The 20,341-nt window shown below is 45.2% G+C and overlaps 1 protein-coding gene across 1 annotated transcript in view; it reads left to right on the top strand.

The window, feature by feature from the left end:
* AKT3 (AKT serine/threonine kinase 3) overlaps positions 1-6,209 on the top strand; it is a 740,092-nt gene extending 733,883 nt beyond the window's left edge. The window contains exon 14 of the mRNA XM_085611402.1: positions 2,671-6,209. Within this exon, the coding sequence (XP_085467528.1) occupies positions 2,671-2,756 (86 nt within the window). The 3' untranslated portion in view covers positions 2,757-6,209. The remainder of the gene's footprint in view (positions 1-2,670) is intronic.
* Positions 6,210-20,341: the final 14,132 nt, after the last annotated feature.

Consider the following 20,341-nt stretch of genomic DNA (forward strand, 5'->3'; position numbering starts at 1 on the left):
TTCCTTTCTCCCTAAGGTGGTTACTGCCTTTCACATCGGCCAGTCTGTTACATTGCCCCCCTTCTTTCCGCCTCCGCATCCCTTGAAAGAGGAAGAGAGGCTCCACCGTCTGGACCCAAAACGTGCGCTCTCCTTCTATCTGGACCGCACCAAACAGTTTTGGGTGGATGACCACCTCTTCGTTGGCTACGTGGGCGCTAAGAAGCGGTGGGCGGTGCACAAGCGGACCATCTCTCGGTGGGTCGTTTTGTGCATTAAGACCTGTTATTCCGTGGCTAAGAAGGAACCTCCTGTGGGGCTGAGGGCCCATTCCACTCGGGCCACAGCGGCTACTACTGCCCTGGGACGGGGAGTCCCTCTGCAGGACATTTGTCAGGCAGCAACGTGGGCCTCGCTGCACACGTTTGCTAAGCATTTCTGCCTGGACAGCCAAGTCCGGAGAGATGGCTTCTTTGGGCGTTCCGTTCTCCAGGACTTCCTGGTGTGATCTTGGTTCGCAGACCCACCACCGGGGTTGGTATTGCTGGGGTATCTATTCTAAGGTAAAGAATCTAACTAACGTGTTTCGTTCAGATGAACAAGTTACTTACCTTCGGTAACGATATATCTGTAAGAAAAATTAGTTAGATTCCTTACCGCCCCACCCATCCTCCCCGTTCTGTGAACTGACATCTAGGGTTAAGGTCATTCCTTTCAGGGCTCTAGATTCATGGCACCAGTGTCTGTTTCTTGCATGGCTCTGCGTTCCTGGCGCGGAAAGCTATGTACAAGAACTGACGTCAGCGCGCGAGGGCGGCGCCTAAGTACTCCGTCGTCATTCCGGCGATCACGACGCGGAGCCACAGACGACGCCTAGCGACGCGCAAGGGTATTGCTGACGAAAAATCTTTCCGGATCCAGCCTGACGCCTGGGGTTATTCTAAGGTAAGGAATCTAACTAACTAATGTTTCTTATAGATATATCGTTACCGAAGGTAAGTAACTTGTTCTTTATGCCTCTAAGCATTAGCCACATAGCATATGTGTCCATCTATATCGTGAAAGATGTTGTGCTGAATCATCTGTGTTGAGCAGAAAGGAATTCAGTCCCAGAAATTGCTGTTGCATTATCAACTTTACTTAAGTGAACTCACATCCAGGAAGTCTCATGTTCTAAACTACATATATTGATGAATAAGCCAACAATCGTAACTCCTGGAATATTCGTTGGCTAGCCATCTTCTCCACTACTACCATATCTGGAATCTTGTTTCGGAGCTCCATGTGTTCCAAACACTGAAAATAGACACTAACGTATGGACTCACATGCCACGTGGATAATGCTTAGAGGCTTAAATCAAATGTCACTTCATTCAGGCAAGCAATGCCTATCGTCCTAGAACATATCCAGAGCATCATGATCCCCTACCACTCACCTTTATAAAGTAAATACAGGTGGTCCTGATGAAGGTGGATACAAGTCTCATTTTCGTTTGCGTTGACCTGGCTACAGTGATCTCCCAGCTGGCAACACAATCATGGACAGTTATGAAGTGTTATCTCCGTGATCTAACCAGTGTATGCTGATGTGGGCTGGGTAGTGTATGTATGTGAGGTGTGTGTGGTGGTGTGGAGTAATGGGTAAGGATGCGAGTGAGGTAGAATTATGAGGATACACTAATGATTTCAATGTGCATGTCCCAGATGCCAGCAGGTCGGGCGGACTTTATTCATATGGTGTGGGTATGCCCAGTGATCTCGATTACTGGCACTCGGTGGACAATTGTGTTTCGGCTAATACAAACTCCATCCTACCCCATGACTTTGCTTGTTCCTTCCTTAATACAGGAATGGTAACAAAAAAGTCAAAACAATTTGAGCTTCCAGGGTCAGGCACTTGTCCTTGCAAAGCCTTGTATTGCTATGTCCTAGAAACTGCCCCCTCAATCACAGCATGGTAGACGGATGTGCTTCTTTGGGCCTCAGCAGAACTCTCAATACGGGCTGACACACGAGCCACAGATAGGAGGTGTAACCTCATGGAGCAGTGGGATGACTATTTGACTGTGTTGAAAGACCTATTGGCATTGGCTGAGTGACACCCTGATGACTAGATAGGAGACTCCTGAGGGTGATTGATCCCCTGTTGAATACCACATTACATATTCATGATAGGCGGGGAGGATGGATGGTGTGAGGTGAGAGGTAATGTTGGGCCTGGTTCTTTTGAAAAGGTTAATTGTTTGCCTGTAAACACTGGTGCACCATTTTCTTCCCCTAAGCGTTAGAGGAATCACTTTTACCTAATATTGTGCATGTTTGTATCCTTTATTTCCGGATTCTTGCTCGTGCCCCTCTGCATTGATGTGTTGCATACTTACCTTGACTCTGCTTGCTGATTCTTGAAGCTGTATATCTATGCACTCAGGATTTTGTTCTAAGTAAAATCAATAAAAATATTTACAACAAAAGGTATCTGTTAAGAGGTATCTGATGGGGTTGGCTGTCCAATACTAGGGGGATGAATTGCTACTGAGTAGACTACCTTGATGAGCCTTGATTCAAATCTTTTATTGTAGAATTATCAGGAACATTTCTTGTGTTACAGGCAATGAACAAATATTGAGACTTAAAATGTTAAGGTGCAGTGACCTTAAAATGTTTAATGCAAAATGTCCTTTAATTCCCCAGTTGATGAGGATGGTATGGACTGCATGGACAACGAGAGGCGGCCGCACTTCCCTCAGTTCTCCTACTCTGCGAGTGGCCGAGAATAAGCTTCCTCCTTTCAGCCGCTTCAACTTCCACATCAGGTTTATCACTGGAAGTCATTTCTCAAGCAGCACCATAAGAACTCTACTGTTGAAGTCAGCAGTGGTCCTTCCTAAAGGAACAAGGATTTTCAACCCTTCCACTTTGTCATCATTTTTTGCATGGCATTTGATATCAGTCTGCGGATTCAGGGCACTACTTCTTACTATTACAGAGGAGAATTTTAAGAAGTCATTGTCAGACCTCCAAGAGCAAGGACTTGAATTTTCTAACTGTCATGTGCACAAAGTCTTTTACTGACCCTCTCCCCACCCTTCCCTTCTGATCTCTCGGTGGAGGCTAAAACACGGACATGTCCAAAGGGCCATTGTCTCATGCCATGAAAACCAAGTACCTGTTTCATTTATCCCAGACAGACCAATAATGGTGACCAGCTATTGTCTGTGCTGGTCTGAGAAAGTTGTTTTTGAGAGGCGGAGATGTACGATGCGAGGCTTTGTGTTTGACATATCATTTTATGTAACTAACATCTGGCTGGCCTCGCTCTCTCCACAAAATGACTTCTTACTGTTGATACACACAATATATATTTTTTGTATTTTGTCAGAAACTACAGACGAATTCTAAGACAAGTTGCTGGCCAGTCAGCCTAATAACTTAAACTTCCAGATGTCACGTGCAGTCCTACAACTTTGAATATATTTGAAGCAAGAATTGAAGGCACAAGTGCAACATAGTTGATTTTTAAAAACATTTTTTAAGGGTCTTATATGATTTGCACCATAAATGTTTTTTTATGCTTTTGGAACTTTGTTTTTCTTGATCTACATTACCACCTCTGATGGCTGAAGAATGTAGAAAGACATAATGATGTAACTGCTTTTCACCAAAATGTGTGCACCAAGGTGAACAGGTGTTTGCCTTATTTTTTCTGGTGTGTGTGAATTAGCATTATTTTGGTGTTAAACTATGAATGTCCCCTTTTTTTTCATTTTTTTTTTTTACATTACCGCAGTAGTATTTATTTTTTAGTGATAAGGATTGTATGCGACATGTTTGCAAACGCTGCTACAACGTTCATAAAAGAGGCTTATAGCATTATGATTTTTCATGTAGAGCACACGTACAAGCTGGCATCCTCAAGACAATTGCACTTTTATCTCCCAGGAATTACAGCTCTGAAAATGGACGCGTTGCTTGGAACTGGATATCAATCGATGGGAGCACCCCAGATCCAGAGAATTAACCAATTCCTTGCCCCATCTGACATGTAGTGACATACAAAAATACAATAGCACTTATTTACACAATGTCCAAATGGAAGTTCTGTAAACTGTTTCCACTCAATTTTGTATGATACTCATTTGATGTGAACGACAAAAGCAACTGATAAACCTCTGGAGACCAGAAGGACACAGTTAAATCGACGCACTTTACTTGAAGCACTGTACAGACAAGTGGATGCATCAATTGTGACCATCTTCAGGGTATTTGTGCACAAAACCAAGAGGTTGGCAACTTTAGTGAATTAGGAAATCTAGTTAGGATATCTAGTGTTTTTATTACCATGGTACCCAATATCGTAGAATATCAATGCTTTGAACAAACATGATACAAACATTGCCATTTGTTGTCTTTTCCCCCCTCATCCAAGGTTGTTTTTCATTGGTAATATTGCTAAGAGCAAACTGAGCCTCTTCACCCCCCCCCAACAAATTCCATACATGTTTGGATTGTGATCAATTCACAAATTCTGAGTTTGGGAATTCCTCCATCAGAGTGTAGATGTGCTGGGAGCCTACACTTGCTTGTTTCTGAGGGTGCATCCTGGTTGGAGGTTCCCTGGAACGACTGTGAGATATGTTTTCTATCAATACCACATCCATTCCAATAATGTGAAATGTAAGTATTGTGATTTAAATGTTCGAGTAAGTGGTTGGAGATGGCGTGTTCCAATAGGGACACAAGATACTGTTTGTATTCCGGAGATGGCAAACAGAAAGATACTGAAAAGTGGGCCTAGAAATGTACTGGTGGCAGATAGAGGCGTGTGAGACTAAGGTCATAAATGGTATTTTTTAGAAGGACAGCTAGATCAAACAAAGGAGAGGAGAAACCATTTGTATACATTTTTACTCGCGTGCTCGGCTTGTAGACAAAGAAAATCGTTCATTCTTGTAAAGATGAAATATTAATAATCCCTCTCATAAATAGTAACTCATTCAACCGGTTGTCCTGCTGTAGCGCACATACAGTTTGTGAAATGGTTTTCTGGTAAAAATGGAATTATGCACCTCGGAACATGTAGGTTTAGCAAAAAAAGCATTTTACTTTGCAGATCTAGTTTACAAAATAATTGCACAACCTCCAAAAATATTAAAGCCACTAAGACTGTAGTTTTGGATGGAGTGTACGACTTCAACATTTGCTCACGCTTAGTAGTATCCTTAGCTAATTTTGTCCAGTCTGTGCTTGGCCCTTGGGTACCTGTTCTTGTGGTGCCCAGGAGGCTGGAAGGAAAGGAAACTTAATGTGAATCGAATCTTTTTTTGTGTTGTTAGTTTTTAAAACTCTATTGAACATATTGTTCCACCTTGTATTCTTTTCGCCCAGAACTTTCTCCCGCCTCTGCGTGGAATGGTGGCACAGTCCATGGGTCTTTAATGCCTAGGAGACTTCAGACTATGTGAACCCCATTTTGGACCCAGCTTGTACTCCACTCTACAGTGTAGGTCCTCTTGTACTGCAGCCATCTTTGATGAAATAGACCTCTCCTGTTTGGATTTGGCAGGTTTTGAACACTGCTTTGCTTCCCACACAAATCCATCTTCCAACACATTCCTCTTGCTTAAAAAAAGCATTTATTCCAATATTGTTTTCCACGTGTTTTCCACTTTCTTTGTGACTTCTTAAAGCTGACTGTTCTTGCAAGGGGCCATGTGCTTCTCCTAGAGTACTAAGTAAGGTATTTCCTTACCATCTGCAGGGTCTATATACAACACCTCAATGTACACACTTTGCTGCTACTGTTTGTACTGTCTACAGTAGAATTTCCTTATCTTGCTCCTGGTAGTGCATTACAGGCAAGCATGAATTGTAAAGTATTTATTTAAATGAAAAGCGACAACTTCTAAATTGGTAATCAGATTACCTCCCTGTAGTTTGTTTGTGACATTTCTTGTCTTTGCTAGTTCTTTCATTAGATTTGTGCATGATCTAGTGATATGATTCAGCAGACACAACTTGAGAACCCAATAAACTGTATTAAGAGTACTGTTGGTCAGACTTAAACGGTTGACTTCCTTAAGTACATGACCCAAAAGGATGTGAAATAAATAACTACAAGAAACTGTTTTTGTACACTGTACATCCTTAGTATTTTTACACGTATATGATAGGGATGCACATTATTTTCCTTCGTACAGACAGCTTAAATAAAGCACTATGTCAATCTGCTACCTTCGTGTTGATTTTCTAATGTTGTTGGAGCCCTCAGCATGTAGTCTACTTCAGAACACTGTACAATTTATTGCTTGCTTTTATTATAAAAAATGATTTAGGGTGGGTAAAAATATCTCAAGGTATCCTAAATATCTACCAGTTTCTAAGAAATCAAATGTTAGTTGCATGGCAGTGTAAGGGTTAGTAAGTTAATTGCTTGTTTTCTCATAATCCAGGTAAAGAAAGTATTTTGCTCTAGCAAACCCACCCAGATTAAATATAACGCAATTTCACAGGAACTTATTTGACTTCACATTTAAAGCAACTCTAAAATTCAGTGGCAGGTTTTTATTTTGCCTCAACTCCAAATACCATTTTTTATCAGAACGTTTTAGAATCACAAACCGGATGCAATTGAAAATCATTCAGTTGGTGCTAGCAACATTCAAACATACATGCTCCTTTTCGTAACTTCTAAACCATGTTGGAGCATCCATGTAGGAATTGTTGAATTAGTCCTAAAGCGTTGGAGCTTTAGTTGGGCAAAAAAGCATAATGGAGGGTTTTCAGGAAGCTCCTGCACCCTCCCTATAACATCCTCAGCACTCCACCTGGGCCGTCCGACGCGGAGGCACCGTCTGGAGTCTTAATCTAGTTCAGGAAGTGATGATCCCGTGGTGGGCCCCTGCTGACTTTTCCCTCTGTGTCTTAAAAGTCTCATCTGAATCATGGGTTCACCAGTCTGCTGGTAGATAGGTAGTGCAGCCACTGATTACATTGAGACTTGACTATGGGAACACTCTGTACCTAGGTCTCCTAGACTATCTCCTGAATAAACTGCAGGTGATTCAGAATTTGGTGGCGAGACTGCTACTCAGACTCCCACCTAGGTCCCACACGACCCCGCACTTGAGGGCCCTTCATTGGCTCCCGGTGAAAAAGAGGGTGTTCTTTAAGGCTATGGTCCTTATGCACAAGGCATTGCACGAGAGGGGTGCGTGCTATCTCAGAGAGAGGCTCAGAGCATACATTCCTGCACGCACCCTTCGCTCCTCTTCAGTGTACCTGGCAAGAGTGCCCTGGATTCATTGTCTCAGAATAGATGGGAGATCCTTTTCCTATCTGGGACCACTCTACTGGAATAGACTCCCACCAGACCTATGGCTTGCTCACAGCCTGGATATATTCAAGAGGGAAGTAAATACCTGCCTTTTTAGCAGCTAATCCAGTTACCTGTGTGATCTCCTTGTGCCTAGCGCCAGGACACTCTGCTGAGTAGCTGTGCACTTTACAAAACAATATAGCATAACATCTTGATAAAAAAGTCTTATGTGGCATGTCCGATAATCCAAATGCTCCCATCCGGCTAGACTCAGTTAGCCAGCCGCATTTCTGTTGTACAGCCAGTCCCACACCACAGGAGTTATGAAGTGAAATGGCTTCCCCTCCACCAAGGCTTTTAATTGTGCAGAAAACATTATGCACTTTGGTCCTTTGTCCCTCAGGGTGTAAAGTAACGATCTTCTTTTGCTTTTGAACTGTCTGGGTGAAGTATGGAAAAGAAGCAATGTTGTATTTTCACATGGTAGTGGACCCTTCTGTCTAATGGCCTGATGGATGTCATCCCTGTCCCTGAAATTTAGTAAACAGGCTATTGCTGCTCTTGGAACAATATGAACCAGAGCCTGATGGGCTTGTTCTGCCAAGAAAAATAAGTAGAGTCATTTGATCAATTGCTCAACAAAAGCAGACCAAAACTGTGCCCAACTGATCTCCCCAGTACCCTGATCAAACATTTGTTGTTCCTTTTTTGACCTCCCCTTTGCTTCCGTAACTTGGTAGGCAAGAACAGGTAGATTGCTCACAAGGGTCCTCGGTGAGGTTTTGAGCGTCTTCACATCATCAGCCACAACCCTGATGTCCTTTTCAGTCTGTTTTGCCCTCTGAGAATTTAAGGACATCCCCTCGACCCTGAAAGTCAGTTTTAGTCCCCAGGGCCAAGTTAAAATCTTTCATGGTTGCTAGGGTATCGTGTAGACTGAGATCAGAGTCACCCATCCCTTAGCTGGGTTATGGGATGTCACTTTCCTTTGCCCTATATCAGCTCTACCATCAGTATGGATTTTTGTTGCCCAGTTTATTATCTTGTTAAACCAGGTTATCATCTCCTGACCATGATGAAGCATTAAGATATTTGTGCATTTTGAGAATGTGTCTGTCTATCCAGTAAAACCTCAATGTGAAATGGCAGAGAGGGTGAAAAATGGAGGGATGGTCTGGGCTGTCAGCTCTGCAGATTCACTGGTCCACTACCTAACCTGCGGCCAGACTTCACGAGACGTACTAAATAGCAGTGTGCCAGCCTATTCCGGGATATCTTTCCTCTGTTGCCATTGAATGGGGAGAGCTGAGTGAGCGCTCGATCCCACTGCCTGCCCGACAGCCCGTGGTTGCTCTGCACAGCCCCGAGGTGCCTCTGCGGTCGTGATCATGAGGTAGCTCTTGGGAAGTACAGCTGTTACCACCTAGTATCACCTGCCAGATGTGGGCTGTACTGTTGTCCAGACCACATCTGACAGCCCCTCCCTGCCTCCAGCAGTGTACACCTGGTTGCTCTTACTGGGTCTCAGGATTGACTCCATCCACCTTTTGATCTCTTCTCTGCCCCCACAAGGACTCTGTCTCGCTCCCGGGTAAGATGGGAGGGTACCCACGTTATGCTCTGACTCTGGCTTGCTCTGGCACCAGTCTCACTTGCTGGTACCAGTATCACCTGCTGGGTCATAGGGTAAAGTTCTGGCCCCACAATGTATATCTGATTACAGGATTTTTAGGCAGCAGGATGGCATCTCTGCCCTTATGCTACTATTTTGACTCTCCATCCTGGCCACTCTCCATCCTGGCCACTCCCCATCCTGGCTACTCCCCGTAAACTTTAAAGACCGAATTCCAGTCATAAAATGTGTGTGGACAACCTGGAATTGTCTTCATGTGTAACAACTATTGTTCTTTTCCTATTTTACTAATGGTAATATTGATCCACACGGACATCTTTTGTTTCATTTTAGGTACTTCTAGTTGCTTTGCTGAATTTGTGATTTCGAAGTACTTGATCGAAGACCGGGAAAATCCAACTATGTATGTATGTACTATGACGTGTGTAGATGAATATATACAAATCGCGGTAAAGATAGTAATTTTAAAACCCGTAATTCCAAGATCAGTACATAACACGATAGACAGCACTCCATCACTTGATTAACTCGCACTCTCAGACCCTTGCTAAGACGATAATAACAAAGTAAAATAATTTACAAAAGACCACTTGCTACAGAAAATATGATTAAAATTGAGGGGAAAATTTAATAGCAGTTTGCCCTGGATTTGCATTACAAAAGTGACGCAAACAAGCACAAAGTTCTGATTTTGGGATGCACTTTCTGGAAAGTAACGCAAAGGAGTGCTTATGTCAAAGGGAGGTACAATAGGTGGTATATGGGTGTTCCTATGCAACCATCAATGGGTCTTGCCACAAATCCCCCAAAAGTGTATGCCCCTTGGGTTAGAGAAAAGCTTACATTTCTAACTTTGCAGGTGTGCTAGACTATACAGCAAACACAAAGCTATAAAAGTGTTACACTTTGTCAAAGTATCGGTTTTTGTACTAGAAGGGTGTACTTTCATTACACAATACTACACTTTGATCAATTACCTGTTTGAACAAAACAAATGGTTGCCCAAGCATGTGATTTGTTACTACCATCGATTACATTCCTAACTTATTCACCAATTCTTATAGCCAAATTTGACTGTACTTAGAAAGATGTAGTCATCCCAAGTATTATTTTTGGAATAAGCCTCTTGGTTTAGGATCCCTCAATTTAATTTAAGGATTTTTCTGGCTAAGGGGAACATTGGCTCCTTCGGGGTCGTTTCAAGATCATAGTAGAGCTGAGTGTTTTCTGCAAACGACTCCAAATTGCTCCAAGTATATTCAAACACATGTTGTAAGTGCTTCTGGATATTTTCCCTGCAGTGATAATTTTTTTATGGGTTTGATATACGAGATGCCGTGGTAATGCCATCTTTCTTCAGAAACATAGGTGTGTACAAATCATGGGTGCACACTCAGACCCCCCCTCCCCACCCTATGGAAAAACCTGCAATACTGTATTCGCATTTATATATCGCTTACCACCCCTGAAGAAACGTTGAAGTGCTTTCAGGCATTTAGTACACTACTCCCTAACCCAGGGTTAATTGTTTATTGTTAGGACTACTCATGTGCTCTCAAGGTAAACCATTGGATTTACTCCAGTTTCTTTGTGGTAGATTGATAGGAGTTGGGATCATTAGTGGGAGCTATGCAGGTTCATACAAACTCTTGGTGGGGTGAATAGATAGACTAACAGGGACGAAGTGTTAGATTGAAGGAATCTGGTTTAAGTGGGGATTGGTGTTATCCATGAAGTGATATGCGGGACATTTACAGAAATACAATAGGCATTAAAGGCAAACAGGTGTGCCTCCCGGAGTACGCTATACTTAGAGAGATTAGGCATGCACAAAATGGAAGGTCAGTAGAGGCTCATTGGAAAGAAATAAAGGAGAGTAAACATTTGGACGTTTTTAAGTCAAATGGATGTTTTTTCAGGCAGGCCTTTAGTAATATAATCGGAGGAGGCTTTTTGAGACACCATGCAATTTGAAGTAGTAAAACTGTAGCAAGAACCAACACTACGCAGATCTATGTCCGGGGGAGATTGCGTAAACATGCGAGCTGAAATGTGCAGATCATTTTATTATTAAGAGCCTTAGTATGCGGTGTGAAAGGCTGTGGGCTGACCATTACAGTCTGCAGTACTGCATGCTTGGTGTAGGGTATATATACTGCACAAGGGGAGGTAGCGCTGGCTCCTTTGATAGGAAAAGTCTAATTTAATGATCTTCGCTCACTATTCTAACCAGGATTGGGCTGGGGCAGAAAACACGCTGGGGCACCAAAATAAAGTAGCCCCCATTAGCTAATCAGATAGCTAAGCAAGTGGGCCACATTGGCAAATTGGGGCAGTTATGAACCTGTAAAAACGAACTGTAAAGGTGTTTTGCAGGGTATCAGAGACTGGATGCATTACTGCTGACTGCATGCAATGTTTTTGGGGATATTAACAGTAAAAACAGACGACCTGACCAATAAGAGTCCCACAAAGAGCCAACCCACCTCCCTACACGCTGACCTGCTAGACTGCCCTATAGAGCAGCCCGCTGCTGATTATACAATCCTTGCATGAAAAGGTCATTTCATTCACTAAAACGTCTCTCGAGAGCAGCTATCTATGCTTGAGACAATATCTGACTTCCAGTGGCTAGCCCCTTCAACAAGGGTGGCATTCGAAGCAAACAGCTAATGGGGGTAGTGCCTGAATCTGAGCGGTTTCATTGTTTCTCTGAGGCCGTCTGGATGAGGGTTTCTGAAAGAGATGTGTATTTGGGAACCATTGGACAAGATGCTATGAGTATGGATCACCTTGTCCAGAGACATCTGATGGTAGAAACGGTCTGAAGATCGCATTTCAAAACACAGTGGAAACAATGTGGCTGTTCGACACCCCCAAAGACAGCAGTGGTCTTTGAGAGAGCGCCCCTTTGGGCTGGGAGAAAACAGACCACAGGGATGACAAAAGGTTTTCTATATATTTGCGTACAGACGGATTTTACTTCACCTTCTTCAGATACTTGATTTGGGAATCCGAACTTATTGCCAGGCCTGACTGCACTGTCAGGCATACCACTTGCATATTTAGGCTATTGACTTATACGTCAAAAGTCTGCTTCAAGTTATTACATGCATCTGCAATGTAACAGGTCTCGCATTTACGCAAAATTGAGCTATTGGCATTGTAAATGATAATGCCTTTTATTTATGTTTTGGTTTTTAAAACCTAAATAAAAGGCATTAGCATTTACAATGCCAATAGCGTAAACTCTTGAAAATGTGAGACTTATTACATTCCAAATGCTTGTTTAAAAGAGTGTGTGGGGGGAGGTTGCAAACAGAAGGTAGTAGAAGGAACACAGAGGGTGTGGGGAAGCAAAATGAAGGCATGGTGGAGGAAGGGGAACGGAGGGCATAGGGAAGCAAACGATAGAGCAATGTGGCAGGCAGGGGGAGAAAAGCAAATGAGTGAGAGCAACGTTAAGCTGGGGGTGAAAGCACACCCTTTACAGGTAATCTTAGTCGAGGAGCAAAGGGCAGCGAGCTGCCACTTTGGAACTGGAGAACTGCTCAGTAAAGCTCTCCAATACCTTCCGGTCAGGTTCGCACCTGCGGTTGCGGGAGAGTGAGTCCAAAAAGACATTTGCAGCCAAAGAGTTTTTCTTTTTTAGATCCATTTCACAGAGGAACAAATCGAGAAAAGAGGGTAAGAGCCCTTTGTTTAAGTCATGGTCTTTAGCAAGTGAGCAGAGGAGCAAACCTAAAGCATATTCATGTTTAACATAGGTGTTCGTTCAGAAAATAAATACGCCAGGAATTTACATAACGCACCTTTGACCTCCCTAAAGGCATCGCCGAGTTGCCTCCTTCTGTCTCTCATGGCCCCTGAAGAGATCCCCATTTGCTATGAGTTAAATAAACAAGCCGGTTGTCACGACTGCGCATGAGAGGCCCTCCTACAGTAAGAGAAACTCATTAAAGAAAATAGTGCTTACAGACTAAAGAAGACGTACCGCGTAACAACCGAAGTAAAAGGGCCAGTTCTCATGGGAGGTTACGAATGAATATAAAGTGGGACTAACAAGTCTAATAACGAATCTCGAGCCAGCGTTCACGAAGGACAATGACACAAGCCAATTATAAATATGGGCAGAGAGTGGGTGGGGCTTCAAGTGCATTCTCCAGTACAGCACGGCTCGCAGGCGCTGCCCAGGCTCGACCTAAAAAAGGCCTGCATAAAAGTGAACTGCTGCGGTAATTCCCTGTCTGATGCTCCTAACTACAATCCAAGTCCTGAAAAGCTTCAAAATACATCAAATACACTTGTGCTTCTTGTAAGATAGGCAACTAGTACCCCGACTTTTCAGGGGTGCAGTATAAGAACCATAGTGGAAGCAAGGTATGTATTTTACCAATACAAAATAAGAGTACATATGTTAAACTAAGAAGTCAGTCTGCATTTATCACACTTCTCAGTAATCACCTAGCCCTGCTGTGGATTTACACATTTGATGTTGGGCCCATTCAACCATAGGTTATTCATAAGGTTGACGAAGCTGGGCACCAACGCCACTGATATGGGTAATAATTAAACCTGTTATAACTGAGTTCAAACTTTGAACCAAGAGACTGGCATGTTTAGAATCAAAAAGAGTGTACTCTTTACTAATCATAGTTTGATTATGTTTTCCTGCAACGTCCAAACGAAGGGCTATTCATCTAGCCATATACCACATACTCTTTCCCGTTTAGCTGGGGGCAGCACGCAGTCATCACAATCATCACTGACTAAGTTATGGACTCCATTTGACGTGCACCCTCTTTAAAATTCACCAATTCTCAGCTAAACACTCACATAAAAGGGAATGTCAGGGACTTTGCATATAATATGAACAAAGTAAACTTCAAGAGAAGGAGAAATCGATGTGTCCTTGGGGGAAAAGATCATTCACGCAATGGATTACTGTCCATGGCTCTCTAACTAGTAATGTCTACAGAGATTCTGACTTGCCAGGATAATAACCATTTCCTATGCTGGGTCAACTCCCACCTAACTACTCTGGAAAATCATGGTGCACTGTTCTCAACCTGAGACAGGTGTCCTGCTTTCCTCCAGCAAGTAACAACTGACACTACTGGATTTTCGCAAACATCTATCTACACGTCACAAGGGTAACTCACAGATTCTCTCAGACCATGTGGCCTGGCACATACCCTTAGTCAGGATACCAATGGAAACAAGGATGTCTATGACATCTCCTTTTTTTCCCCCTCACCTACGGAGCCTCGATCTTACACACCTGACTGCTTTAAACTCTCCCACACGTGACTGCTGTAAACACTCCTAGTTATCCGTCAGAGGATAAGCTCAGTGGCGGCTGGCATCTGGGGGGGGGGGGGGGGGGGGGGGGACGTGTGAGCAGCACCCTGACTGGAGGGAGCAGCCTCACTCTGCGCTCCACAGCACTCTGGAGGCCTGCATTTGCTCTAACCCAGCTGAGATGTTTAAAGTGTGTGTATGGCTGGCCGTTGCAGGCCAGCCGCCTAAAGAGACATGCACCTTTTAAACAGTGCCTAGGCAGCCCACCATCCTCCCTGCTGATGTCACGCAGCAGGCCCCACCCCGTCCTGATGCTCTTTTCAGGACAGGCGGATGAAAAATAAAATGGTAATGAATTGCCATCTTATTTTTCATCTCGGGGCATTTAAGATTTAAGTAGGGCAAAATTCCTCCACACCAGTGGAGGAGCTGCCCCTGCATAGGCTGCTCTATGAACCCTTGAGGCTCAAGGCAATCCCTCTTGTGTATAAGAAACTTATGAATAACTTACCTGATGCCTTGTAGGCCCTGAGGTGGTTATGGTAGCAAGACCTTGGGGATCTCTCCGATGAAGTGGACGGAGGTGCTCCTGGCTCCGAGGGAAGACGGCGATCAGAGCAGGATTTCGCCTCATTCAGTTGTCTATTGTTCATAGAGTTTATCGCACCAGTGTTGATACAGAAGAGGGGTAGAGTTGACACAGAAGTGTCTCTGGGATGTGGCCAGAGGGGTGCATTCCTTCATACTCTGGGTGAGTGCCATATACTGCAGCTGTATCATTTGGGGGTGATAGGGTTTCTAGAAGATGTTGCAGGACTAACACTGTGTCTGGGTATGAAACGCTCGCGCAGATCTACAAAACTGTTACACAACGCAGAGGCTAAAAATGCTGTGCTGCATTGCATGACAGGAAGAGATCTCCATATCTACTGAGATATGGCACTTTCCTCCCCTCGTACCTCTGCCCACGTACCACCCATTTTAATGCTAAGTAACGCAAAGCAGTGCTTCACGCTACTTTTTGTTCCCTTTAGGCTACTTTTCAGCGCAAAACATAAAAATGTATTAGAAAATAACAAATTTGTGCTATTTAGTGATGCAAACCCAGCTCAAAATGTTTGTAAAACTACTCCTCTCTGTACTGGTAATATGGGGGGGACGGGGGAGGGGGACCTGGCAGGCTCCAGATGCCAAGGTTTATTTTGCAACTTGGGTTTGGTAGTATCCTGTGGAATATCACACAAATGTGGGGCTCGCCGATAGTACCCCAGAAAGAGAAATGTGGTTTGCACATGGACTGGTGCAAGGAAGCAGAGAGGTTCATAAATGAGGGGAGAGGCAGCTCATATAAATATGAGAAGGTGTAGGGCTCATGGAAAAATTATGGGAGGTTCCTGTGAGCCTGACAACATCTGGGTGTCTCCTGATGACCTGACATGGCCGTGTTGAATCTTTGCGGTGGTTACTGCATTTCTAGATTCCTGCTCTTCGATTGAGTACTGTTGATGTAATTTGGAGTTTGTTCTGAGAAGTCGCTCCACCTGCGTGCTGGGCGCTGTAATATGTCATGCAACTCGTACTGTTGATTATCCTTTCACTAAAAAAGAAACACGAAAAAACGGGGGGGATGGGGGTTCATACAGGATTGACATAAGCAACAGGATGGATCATCGCTGGCTGCTTGAATCATCAGCAATGACTACTGAAGATATAGAGGGACAAAGCTAAATCACCAGCATTGATTGCCGATGATACTGGCTGACCCTGCTCTGTGCAGCTAATTTGTATAGTGTCTGCCTATCTGCATCATAAGCAATGGCTGAAGACAAAAAAGGAACAGCAAGCAATTTGTATAGCCCATTTTTTGTTTTATTTTGCTTAAGTGTGCTTCTTATTTAATTTGACTTTTCTAGATACAAATTTTATTGAGCTTATGCTATCTCACGTACTCTTTCACTTATTGTTTTTATTTTCTATCTGTCTTGTGTTGTATTGGAAATAATGCTTTAGTCTTTAGTAATGTTTACTGTTATCGTGGCATGCAATCTGGACGCGTTTTCGCGATGTAATTTATTTTTTCGGTTATCTCCTTAAATTGTCTTGAGATGTTCGTGACAGTAAAAATACTATCTGATAGAGACATCTAGCCGCATATTCCTTAACTTAGAATATCTCCCCAGGCGTCAGGCTGGATCCGGAAAATCTTTTTTCCCCTGCAATACCTCTGCACGCCGGGAGGTGGCGTCACCCGGCTCTGTGCTGACATCGTCCAGGGAAGTGACGTCAATGGAGCCATGTAAGCCCCTCCTGGCGTGCTGACGTTAGTTTTCTTCTTTTCCGCGTCCTAACGCGGATCCAGGAAAGTGATGCCTCTGGCCTGTTTTTGTTATCTTCAGGCCTTTTTGATGCCTTTTTGCGTCAAGAAACTGTGTTCAATGCCCTTTGCGGGCTTCAAGCCGTGCCGGTCCTGCCCGCGACAGATGTCAGCGACTGACCCTCATGAAATCTGTATGTGGTGCTTGAGCGAGCGCCATGACACCGTGGAGTGCGAGGCTTGCCGCCAGCTGCGGCCGAGATCCCTGCGGGAACGCCGAATGAAGCTGCTGTCTGCCCGGATGTCCCGAGCGGACCCCTCGCGACACAGGTCTCCTTCTCCAGCGGAGACGTCCACGCGGCGCCAGTCCTCACAGGAGGACGTTCCTGTTCGGGTCAGGTCCCGGGACCGTCGCCGTCATTCGCCTACCTCAGGTAAGCACAAACAGAAGTCGTGGAAGTCTTCGGCTTCACGCCGACATCATGTCGGGCCCGCGGCTCCCAGTCTTTGCTGAACTTGGGCCCTCAGGAGTCGGACCTGGCATACCCCCTGTTTCCGGGTGCTGGGGCGACTCGAGCTCGGATGGAGGACTACTGCAGGGCCCTGCAGTCCTTTCTTGCTTTGCCCCCCCTCCCTGGTGCGCCTTCGAGCCCCACAGGGGGGTAGGGACTCAGGTCAGGACTTCGCCGGCGGGTTTACCCTCGGCTCTGACCGAGTGCCCTGACTCCAACTCCGGAGTCGCCGCAACGTCGAGACACGGCCCACAGGGGCATCCCACGACGTCTAGCCCTTCCACAGCGCCGTATCACAGCCTTCCGAGGCTCCCTGCGGCGTTGCTGGAGGTAGCTGCGGTGCAGTGCACAACACAGCTTTGGCGCACAAATCAGTCTTGACCCTGTGCCTCATGGGAACAGTCCAGCCCGAACTGCCAAGCCAAGGATGCTTGTTTCCAGTCCAGGGAGGACCTGGCTTGGCAGTTCGGGCTGGACTGTTCCCATGAGGCACAGGGTCAAGACTGATTTGCATATGGCTGGGTTCAAACTGGAGCGGCATGGTGAGCAAAAAAACGATGGATTTAGGCCCAGATCTCTGTACTGGGGTGAATGTATGACATTGTTCTGCATTCTGTCCATCAATTGTTGTTTTTGCATTTGTCACCCCGAGTGGGAAGGGTATTCCCAGACGTGAGTCCCTTGCTCACTTTGCCACTGGATTCAAGCAAGCCTGGCTGAAGACGGCTGTAATGCCAGAAACCGGTCCTAGGAAGCTTGTTTACGGTCCAGGGAAGGCATGGCTTGGCAGTTCGGGCTGGACTGTTCCCATGAGGCACAGGGTCAGACTGATTTGCATATGGCCATGTCTGAACTGGGGTGGCAGAGTGGGCTAAAGAACGGTGATGGATCAAACCCAGATCTGTTGACTGGGTGTGAGTGTTTGATTGGTTCTGATGCTCCATCCATCACCACCCCCTTTTGTACCTGTTTGATTGTCTTCCCAGGTTTTAACCCTCGTGGAGGATTTTTGGTTTCGTGTCGGTGCCGTCACTTTCTTTTCTGTTTCCCATTGTGGGTTACAGATGTTCTGGGTTGTGTGGCTGTTCAGCCGTGTTAATTCCTTCTTCTGGTACAGCTGGTTAAGCTGGGTTTGCCTTTCTTTTGAGCCTCTGCCTACGAGCTTGTCTCGAGGGACCCTTCTTTTGTAGGGTTGTGCCTTACCCTATGTGGGGTATTTGTTGGCTGTTATATTGCTACTCTTCCTTACCCAGGCACTTTTGCCACAAGTTGACTCTTCCTACTGTTGTGGGATGTCTCCTCTTGTGAGATCCATGGGGTTGGTTTCTTTCCGGGGTTACAATTTGTTGACTATGGTTGGTCCGTAATACATCCCTGCCTCTGTAGGGACGTCCTTCCCTGCTGTTTCGTTTGGGTTTTGTCACGCCTGTTCTTTCCGGGCATGTTCTTGCAGCATCACTGTGCCCGTCTTGCCTGTCTACAGGTGGACATGTGCTCCTGGGGGGCAGGTTCCTCTGTTCCCTTCTGGAACAGTCTCTTCTGTATTCTGTGAATACTTGCTGTATTGGTGCATACAGATTGTGCTCTACATCTTTTCTTTTGGCTCAAGCACTGTCAGGGTTCTTCCCTAAGGCAAGGGGAGTTCCCGCCGGCTCTGTCTTGACTGTGTGTTGCCTCCTACCCCACTTCCCTAGCAGGGTCTCCAGTTCCTTGCTTCTTGCAGGACAGGGGATCCGGTTGTCCGTTTCTGCCCTGTGCATATTTTAGTTTTTCCAGGAGTGGCTCTTGTCTATGACCTCTGCGACCGCATCTGTGCTCCACCCCAGTGGTTTCTCGGGGTGTGGGTTCTTACTCACATTTGTAGTACTGGTAATGGGCTCCCTACCAGCTGTTTTTCTGGGTGTGAGTTCTTACTCCCATTCTGGCACAATTGCTTCTTTATGTACAATTACTGTGCATGTATTCTTCTCGACATTCTCTTTGTTGGTAGATGGTGTCGGTCTTTGGCAGTGTATGCTTTTTGGCGACAGGCTTCTGTCTGTGCCTTCTCTCACTCCTCTACTGGCAGTGTCATGATCTATGTTTCCACCTGCCTCATGGGAGGCAAGGTTCTTCACCCTCAGAGTGCTGTTGCTTTTTCTACGTTTTGTGGCTTTTATCCCGCACACCAGTACAGTGGTACCATTTGAGCGACTCACCTGTTTAGGGTTTCGTCACTTCCTGTAGGTGTGGCAACATTCCTGTCTCTGTGTTTTATGTCGTGAGTTCTACACGCCGCGGGGGTGCTCGCATACTAGGGTTTTGTATGCCCTAGTTTCAGGCCTTATTGCTCACTCTCTCCTTCGGGATAGAGTCCTCTATGTGTTCCTGGCTTGCAGGCTATCCCCTCACATTGGTACCTTTGGCTGCATGCCTGCCTACTGCGCTTGCTCGATGGTGCTTCTTCTGTCTCTGTTGGCACTGGACTCTGGGTTCGGCCCTGCCACTGTTGTCACATGTCCTGGGGGTACACAATAGATGTGTGTTTTTTCCACACAAATGGGCCTCCTATTGCGGCTACTGGTCTTAACAGACAGTCTTCGGACTGTCCCATTTTCATTTTTGATATCCACTATGGTGCATGTTCAGGAGGTATGCTCTACCGTTGTCATGTTATTTTTCCCCTTTGGAGCTTCGTTCCTCATGTATCATAGGGACCGGTGCTGGGCTCCTTCTTTGATGGAGTCACTGCATTGCTTCTTACGTTGGCACTGACCTTTCTAGTTCTGTTTTTTCTTTCACCTGTCCCTCGACGGATTTTGGTGTCTTTGCCGTCCCTTGTTCATGTTCCTTATGGAGTTTTCCTGGGTCTCATGTCAGTTGCCCTGGCATTTCGGTTCCCACCGTGTTTCGTCAGCCTCTTGACGTACATGTTCTCCTGGAACTTGGTGGTTGTTTCGCAGACCCTCCTCCCATGGGGTATGGCTTTGGTATCTATTCTAAGTTAAGGAATCTGCGGCTAGATGTCTCTATCAGATGGAAGAGTTACTTACCTTAAGTAACGATATGTTCGAGGCATATGAGCTGCAGATTGTACACTATGCATAGATCGCCATCTGGTGTTATAGATCGCCATCTTGTGTTGGGCTCAGATACTTGCACTTTGTTGTTGTCTTGGAAGAGTCTTTTGTAGTCACGAGATAGGTGACTCCTCCCTTGGACGATAGTGCGCATGGGCATCGACTCCATCCTTAGATTGTTTTCTACCGCCATTGGGTTTGGATGTAAATTTTGCGCTCCGGTGCCTT

This window comes from Triturus cristatus, chromosome 6, assembly GCF_964204655.1.
Source record: "Triturus cristatus chromosome 6, aTriCri1.1, whole genome shotgun sequence".
Classification (NCBI taxonomy): Eukaryota; Metazoa; Chordata; class Amphibia; order Caudata; family Salamandridae; genus Triturus; species Triturus cristatus.